Source organism: Orycteropus afer, unplaced genomic scaffold (genome assembly GCF_000298275.1).
Source record: "Orycteropus afer afer isolate SDZICR_OR568_19922 unplaced genomic scaffold, OryAfe1.0 scaffold00152, whole genome shotgun sequence".
NCBI classification, from domain to species: Eukaryota; Metazoa; Chordata; class Mammalia; order Tubulidentata; family Orycteropodidae; genus Orycteropus; species Orycteropus afer.
The window spans coordinates 4,769,110-4,777,926 of NW_006921739.1; the positions used below are offsets into that span (position 1 = coordinate 4,769,110).

At 38.9% G+C, this 8,817-nt stretch overlaps 1 protein-coding gene across 1 annotated transcript in view; it reads left to right on the forward strand.

The window, feature by feature from the left end:
* Positions 1–8,817, forward strand: part of HS2ST1 (heparan sulfate 2-O-sulfotransferase 1) — a 241,505-nt gene that overhangs the window by 214,859 nt on the left and 17,829 nt on the right. The window contains exon 4 of the mRNA XM_007946180.2: positions 7,203–7,341. Coding sequence (XP_007944371.1) covers positions 7,203–7,341 — 139 coding nt within the window. The remainder of the gene's footprint in view (positions 1–7,202; positions 7,342–8,817) is intronic.

An 8,817-nucleotide genomic window follows, 5' to 3' on the forward strand; every position in this document is an offset into this window, starting at 1 on the left:
GAATCATTAACAACCTGAGATACGCAGACGATACAACTTTGCTTGCTGAAAGTGAGGATGACTTGAGGCACTTACTGATGAAGGTTGAAGATTACAGTCTGCAGTATGGATTACGGCTCAGTATAAAGAAAACAAAAATCCTCACAACCGGACCAATGAGCAGCATCACATAAGTAGAGAGAAGATTGAGGTTGTCAAAGAATTCACGTTGCTTGGTTCTACAATCGATGCCAATGGAAACAGTCAGGACATTAGACAACGTGTAGCATTGGGAAAGTCAAATGTGAAGGAACTCTTTCAAGTGCTGAGGAGCAAGGGTGTCTCCTTGAGGACTAAGGTGCGTCTGACACAAGCCATGATATTTCCAATCGCCTTGTATGCATGTGAGAGCTGGACAATGAATAAAGAAGACCCTAGAATTGTTGATGCTTTTGAGTTGTGGTGCTGGTGAAGAATGCTGAAAGTACTATGGACTGTTAAAAGAACTAACAGATCTGTCCTGGAGGAGGTGCACTTGAAATGCTCCTTGGAAGCGAGAATGTCCAGACTTCGTCTCACCTATTTTGTTCATGTTGGAGAAGGATGTCGTGCTTGGTAGGGTGGAGGGTTGACAAAAGATGGGGAGGCCTTCAACGAGATGGATTTACATGGTGGCTGCGATGATGGTCTCAAGTATAGCAGGGATCATGGAGCTGACGGGATCGGGCAGTGTTTCATTTTGCTGTCCATGGGGTCGCTATGAGTCGAAAACGACTTGATGGCACCTAACAAACAAACAAAAAAAAACATTGCCTCCCTGTTCTCTTCTCACTGCTGAGTCCACTCCCGTAGAAAGGGTTTTGTAAGTGCCTATTTCGTAACAGTCTCTTCAACCTAATTTTGTTAATATCCATCACCTACTACTGTGTATAGGAGTTCTGGTAGCATAGTGCCTAAGGCACTTGACTGTTAACCAGAAGGGTGGCAGTTCAAACCCACCAGCCACTCCTCAGAAGGAAGGTTGGGCAATCTACTTCGTAGGGATATTGCCTCGGAAACCCAAGGAAGGGTCGCTATTAGTTGGGGCCAACTTGACGGCAAACAACAACAACACTACTATGTATTGGGCTTCATGTTGGATGAACATTAGTGGTAAAGGCATGAATATGAGAAAAATAATTCCTGCCCTCATAGTTTTCTAGTCTAATACATAATGTCGCATAATGCTGTACGTTTACAACAATACTATTTTTCTCATTTAAAAATGGTGAAAACATTTTACTGTACCATTGGTTTTATAGGTTGTTATGGATTTGGTGGGGGAAAAAAGTGCCTCCCAAGTTCTGATCAACCAACTCATGAATACAGTAATGTCTTTGAAAAGGATTGGCTATAGCTTTGATTATTTCCTTATGTGCAAAGTATTTTAGTTACTTAAGAGTTACATTAAGTAGCTTTGGTGGCGTAGTGCCAAAGGCTTTTGACTGCTAAGCAGAAGGCTGGTGGTTCCAACCCACCAGCCACTCTGTGGAAGGATGACTGGGCAGTCTACTTCAATAATGATTTACTGGCTTGGAAACCAAAGCGTGTTGCTGTGAGTTGGAATTGACTCAATGGCAGTGAGTTTGTTTTAAGGAGCTCTGGTGGTGCAGTGCCTGAGGCATTCAACTGCTAACCAGAAGGTTGGTGGTTCAAACCTACCAGTCATTCCGCAGAAGGGAGACTAGGCGATCTACTTCTGTAAAGGTTTAATGGCTCAGAAACCCAAAGGGGGCATATGTCACTGTAAGTCAGAATCGACTTGATGGCAGTGGGTTTGATTTTTAGTTTAAGAGTTACATAACGGTAAAAAAAAAAAAAAAAAGGACTAGAATTCAACAGAGCTGACTCCTTTTTGTTACACAAAGCAGTTCCTATAGAATGGTGTTGTTTGTGGTAGCTGCCGTTGAGTTGGCTTCTGACTCAGGATAACCGTGCACAGTTGGATTGGACCATTGTGATCCATAGGGTTTTCAGTGCCTGATTTTCAGTAGTAGACTGTCAAGCTCTTCTTCCTAACCTGTCTTTGTCTGGAAGCTGCCTTGAAACCTGTTAAGCATCAAAGCAGTGTGCAAGCCTCCCCAGCAGATGGGTGGTAGCTGCCCCTGAGGTGCACAGGCAGGAATCAAACCTGGGTCTCCTGCTTGGAAGACAAGAGTACTACCACAGTGCAACCTGTTTATTGGTTAGGAACTTCCTGCCAGCTAATTTCTGATAATTGAGAGTCTGGAATAATTAGTTTTCCAGACTCCTTGCTTTTTCTCTTCTTTCCCCTCTACTCATTTACCTCAATACAAAAAATATGTATGAAATGTCTGCTGTGTGTAAGACATTGACTGTAATCATCAGAAGTAAAAAGAACAAAGTGAACTAGTTTATTTTAAGTAGATGTTTTTTACTGTCTTTCAAAAAAAATTCCCATCAGTTGTCTAGGTAGCTGTCTTCCAAATGTCTTGGCATAAACAAACAAGCAAGGGCTTCCAGTGTCTCATCCATTTGTTGAAACAACTCAGTGGGTATTCTGTCAATTCCTGGAGCCTTGCTTTTCACCAGTACCTTCCACGTAGCTTGGACTTCTTCCTTCAGTATCATCGGTTCTTGATCATATGCCACCTCCTAAAATGATTGAGAAATGCAAAACGTATTCTTCCCTTTTGATTCTCCAGCTCCAGGTCTTTGCACATTTCATTATAATACTCAGGCTGCCCTTTGAAATCCTCCAGAAGTTCAGAGCTTTTGCTTGATTTCTTCCATGCACTTTAGCTGTTCTACATTCAATAGCAAGTTTCAGAGTCTCTTCTGACATCCACTTTGGTCTTTTCTTCCTTTCCTGCCTTTTTAATGACTTTTTGTTTTCTTAATGTATGATATCCTTATGTCATCCCACAGCTTATCTGGACTTCAGGCATTGGCGTTCAGTGTGTCACATCTATTCTTCAGATGCTCTGAATTAAGGTGGGATATACTGAACATCGTATTTTGGCTTTCATGGATTTGTTTTAATTTTCTTAAGCTTCAACTTAAACTTGCATATGAGCAACTGATGGTCTGTTCCACAGTTGGCCCTGGGCCTTGTTCTATGGATGATAATTTAGCTTCTCCATCTTCTCTTTCCACAGATATAGTCAATTTGATTCCTGTGTATTCCATTTAGCAAGGTCCACATGTATAGTCCTATTTGTGTTGTTGAAAAGGTACTTATGCATTAATAAGTTGTTGCACTTGAAAATTTCCATCAAATGATTTCCAGTGTCATTTCTAACACCAAGGCCATATTTTCCAATTACCAATGATGCTTCTTTTTTTCCCTAACTTTTGCATTCCAATCACCAGTAATTATCCATGCATTTTGTTTGCATATTAGGTCAATTTTAGAGTGCAGAAGTTGGTAAATATCTTCCATTTCTTCATCTTTGGCTTTAGTGGTTGGTGCATAAATTTGAATAATAGTAATATTAATTGGATTTCCTCTTGGGTGTATGGATATTATCATATCACTGACAGGATTTTACTTCAGTATAAATCTTGAAATGTTCTTTTTAAAGATGAATGTGAGTCCATTCCTCTTTAATTTGTCATTACTGACATAGTAGACCACATGGTTGTCCAATTCAAATTGGCCAGTTTCAGTCCATTTCAGCTCACTAATGCCTATAATATTGATCTTTATGTGTCCCGTTTCATTTTTTACAACTTCCAGTTTTCCTATATTCAACTTCATACATTCCATGCTCCAATTATTAATGGACGTTTGCAATTATTTCTTCTTCTTTTGAGTTGTGCCACATCAGCAAATGAAGGTCCTGAAGACTTTACTCATTCCATGTCATTAAGGTCAACTTGGGAGCTCTGGTAGCATAGTGGCTAAGACACTTGCCTGCTAACCAGACGGCTGGCGGTTCAAACCCACCAGCCACTCCTCGGAAGGAAGGTTGGGCAATCCTACTTCCGTAGTGATACTGCCTCGGAAACCCAAGGAGGGGTCGCTATGAGTCGGGGCCGACTCAACGGCAAACAACAACAAGGTCAACTTTACTTTGAGGAGACTGTTCTTCCTCAGTTGTGTTTTTGAGTGCCTTCCAAACTGAAGGACTCATTTTCCAGCACTATGTCAAATAATTTTTCACCACTATTCATAAGGTGTTCAGCAACCAGATTTTCAGAAGTTGACTGCCATGTCCTTCTTCATAGTCTCTCTTAATCTGCAAGTTCCAGTGAAATTTGTCTACTGTGGTTGACTGTGTTAGACTGGGTTGTCAAGAGAAGCAAAATCAGTAAAGCTTATAGAGAGAGAGAAAGAGAAATTTATCTTAGGAAACTTATAGAAGCTGGCAAGTCCCAAGTTCTTGGATCATAGGTCAAGCTGAAGGCTTTTCCTGACTCATGCAGCTGCAGGGACTGACGAGCTCAAGGTTGGCAGGCAGTATACTGGCTGTTGACTCCAACGAATGATGAATCCAAGATCTCCAGGCTGAATGGTGGATTGTTCACTCATGGACAGTTGTAGGCAGCACAGCAGAATCCCGATCCACAGAAGAATGTCTCTTTTCCCAGGATGTCCGTAGATATACTGGAAGCAGGCCACACCCCCTGTTCAACTCCCTTTCAACAGATTGATTGCTCCAAACATATATATCTGATCCCATCATGGGAACAACCCACATCACAATTACTGAAACCACACAGAATTGTGGTCCAGCCAAGTTGACACACAGCTCCAGCTATCACAGTTGCCCTGCTGGTATTTGAAATAACAGTAGCATAGCTTCCAGCAACATGTATGCCACCAGAATATGCTGATAGCTCTATAAGGATATAAAGTATTTTGTCTTTTTTACTCATTGCAGCATTCCTAGTATCTAAAATAAACCCACTGCCATTGAGTCCAACTCATAGCAACCCCCATTGGGTTTCCAAAGCTGTAAATCTTTACAGAAGTAGATTGACCCATCTTCTTCCACAGAGTGGCTGGTCGATTTGAACTGCCAGCCTTCAACCTAAAGCAGTCAGATGCCTTAGGCATTGAATCACTGGAGCTCCTTAGTATCTAGAATAGTGCCTCTCATATATTGTTGTTGTTGTTGTTGTTGTTGTTGTTGTTGTTGTTATGTGCCATTGAGTCAGACCCGACTCATAGCGACCCCTCCTTGGGTTTCCGAGGCAGTATCACTACGGAAGTAGATTGCCCCATCTTCCTTCCGAGGAGTGGCTGGTGGGTTTGAACCGCCAGCCTTCTGGTTAGCAGTCAAGTGCCTTAGCCACTATGCTACCAGAGCTCCCTCTCATATATTGGGTACCCAAAAATAGTTTTTGAACAAATGAATGAGTAGAGAGAAAGAATAAAGACATGAGAATGGCATTCTAGTTAAAGAAGACAGAATAAGCAAAGACGTATAAGGAAACATAGGATTAAGTATATATTGTGGATTAAGTATTTAAACTTTACTGACAAGAATTATATAAAGTATTTTAATTTCATGCTTTCCTTAGATTTCAAGTTCAAGTAGACTACTCCCTATTGAAGCTGAGAACAAACAAACAAAAAACCCCACTCCATTGCTATCAAGTTGGTTCTGAATCATAGTGACCCTCACTGGGGTCCTATAAATAGGATCAAGTAGATAGATAGATAGGTAGAGGAACTAAGCCTGGCTGTTAACAGATGGTTTCTTGTTTGAGGAAAGTTGAAAGTAAAATTAGATTGATAAGGTGATACATGAGGCATTAACAAGCTGGCTAAGGAGTTTAGGCTTTATGCCAACATAAACAGTAGTTATTCAGGTTCTTAAGAAGAATGATCTCTAATAGATGATGGTTTTAGGACTGTCATACGAGAATTAGTGTTGAAGGTAGATTAAAAGGGAAAGATTGGAAAAGTTAAGATAATTGTAAGATTTCAAGATTGGGAAATGTGAGAATATTGGAACAGGGAGCTGGTTTGGACAGTTACAGAGTTTGCAAGGATTGCTAAAGTAAAAGGTTTCTATGTTCCTTCCACTCTTTATCATTTCCTAAGAAATGATGCTGAAATTTTAACTTATTTCACTTGTTTTTAAAATGAGCAACAGGAGAACGCAAAATCAAATGGTCACAGTTGCATTATCTTAGGCTGTATCCACTGATAACGTTTACCTAGTTTGATGAACTGGAAACTTGAGCAATATATCATTGCTGTATATATTATGTGTGTTTGTACCTCTTCTTTTAGCCCCAGTAATTTTATTTATTGAATATAATGAAGTACTTTTTTTAGATAAGTTTATTATTATAAATATTCTTTTCCAATAATAAATATTTATTAGTTTGAGAGGAGTTCTGGTAGTGTGGTGGTTAAGGCATTTGACTGCTAACCAGGTTAGTGATTCAAACCCACCATTTGCCCTATGGAAGAAGGATGGGGCAATCTGCTTCTGTGAAGATTTACAGCCTTCAGAACCTAATGGGGGTCGCTATGAGTTGGAATCAACTTGATGGCAGTTAGTTTTTTGAGTTTCTGTTAGCTTGAAAAGGAGCTCTGCTAGTGTAGTGGTTAAAGTATTCAGCTGCTAACCAAAAGGTCAGCAGTTTGAACCCACCACCCATTTGGTGGCAGAAAGATGAGGCAGTCTGCTTCTGTAAAGATTTATAGCCTTATAAACCTTATGGAAACAGCTCTGGTGGCATAGTGGGTAAGACATTTGGCTGCTAACCAGAAGGTCAGCAGTTCAGTCCCGCCAGCTTCTCTGTGGGAAGATCAGGCAATCTACTTCCGTAAAGATTTACAGCTTTGGAAGCCCAGTGGGGATCGCTGTGATTCAGAATCGACTTGATGGCAATGGAGTGGGTTTTTTGTTTGTTTGTTCTTAGCTTCGATAGGGAGTAGTCTACTTGAACTTGAAATCTAAGGAAAGCATGAAATTAAAATACTTTATATAATTCTCATCAGTAAAGTTTAGAATTATTTTCACTCGTTTTTCCCCTTTATCTTAAACTATAATTTAAAATTTTTTATTTCTTGTTTACTTTATTGTAACATAAAAACTTATAAAATTTTTCCTAATCTCCACATAGTCTGCTTTTTTTTTTTTTAATTCATGATTACTCTTTACACATAGGATTGATACCACAGGTGTCTAATTTTAAGACACTCCTAATCAGAAAGAAATACTGATTTTATTTTATTCTTTAATATTATTCTATTTCAGATTTGGTGTGAAGAAGAAGCCTATTTACATTAATGTCATAAGAGATCCTATTGAAAGACTAGTTTCTTACTATTACTTTCTGAGATTTGGAGATGATTATAGACCGGGGCTACGGAGACGAAAACAAGGAGACAAAAAAGTAATATTTTTTTTTTTTATATAAAGATAATTATTTTGGAAATGCAATGATCAGTGTGCTTTTTTATTTGTTACTGATAATAAATGGGTTGTTGTTAGTTGCCATCTAGTATTACTTGATAATTATGACAATTTTGAAAAGAACAGAATGATATAAAGAAGGAAAGTAAGAACACATATAGTTGGTATCTGGAGTATGCATACTCTTTTTTTTTTTTTTTTAAATAGACCTTTTAGAGCATTTAGGCTTACAGAAAAATCATGTAGAAAGTAGATTTCCCATATACCTTTTCTTCCTCTGAACACTATTTCCTATTAACTTCTTATATTCTTATCGTAATTTTGTTAAAATTGATGTACCAATATTGATACATTATTAGTAACTAAAACCCATCATTTACTTTAGGGTTCACATTTTGTGTTCTATGGTCCTGTGGGTTTAGACAAATGTTTAATGTCATGTGCTCACTATTATAGTGTCATACAGAATAGTTCTGTTGCTCTGAAAATACCCTATGTGAGCATACATCATTTTTTGTGATCTTTTGAAAATACTTTCCTTCTGTTCCAGGGTTGAGTATTTGCTTTATTATAGCCTCATGAACAATTTTCTATGAGACCATTATAATTATTCATTGATTTGATATATTTGTATATATACTTTGGTTCTCTTAGTTTTGATGATAGCAACTTGATGATAGCATTGATATGTGATTATGAAGTTAAGGATACCATTTTAGTAAAGCAACTATTTTTCAGGCAAGAAATGAATAATGGCTCAACAGAATTCTTTCTAGGTTCAGATTTGGGTTGTCTTCCATTTCACTGCATTCTCTAGAGTATCACCAGAGTTATTTTTTCTGAGAAACCAAGCTGATTTGTCACTTGTTTTGTGGAACACCTTTAATGGGACCTTATTGCTCACAGGATTGCCCAAGGCATAGGAGACATAATTGTAGTAATCTGAGACCTACTTCTCTTGCCACATTTTTGCTTAAGAATCCAGTGCTTCAGCTACATGAAATGTCACTGCCCTGCAGAGTTACTGTTTCATGCTTTTTGCACACATACTATATTGTTCCTTATATTTAGAATGCTTTTCTTCACCCTGGAAAACTCTTGGTCCACTTCTAAGATCCAAGTCAAATGTTGCCTTTTCCATATATAGACTTTTCAAAGTTTTCTAGGCAGAGTTAGTCATTTCCCTTTCAAAGAGCCCAAGGAACTCCATTAATATCTCTGCTTTTTCAGGATTTATTTAGTGATTATTGGATTGTCTATATATGTCTTCTCCAAAAGATTGACAGACAGAGGAATAGTCAGCCACAGGGATCCAGGTGAGGAGAGGGAACTCAGGCACACCCAAAGCAGCAGGGCGAGAGAAAGGGGATTAAAAGGCCCAGGAATCCGGACAGAGGAGGAGTCAGCCACAGGGACCCAGGTAAGGGTGGTACGAGAGGTTTCCAACAGGGAGACA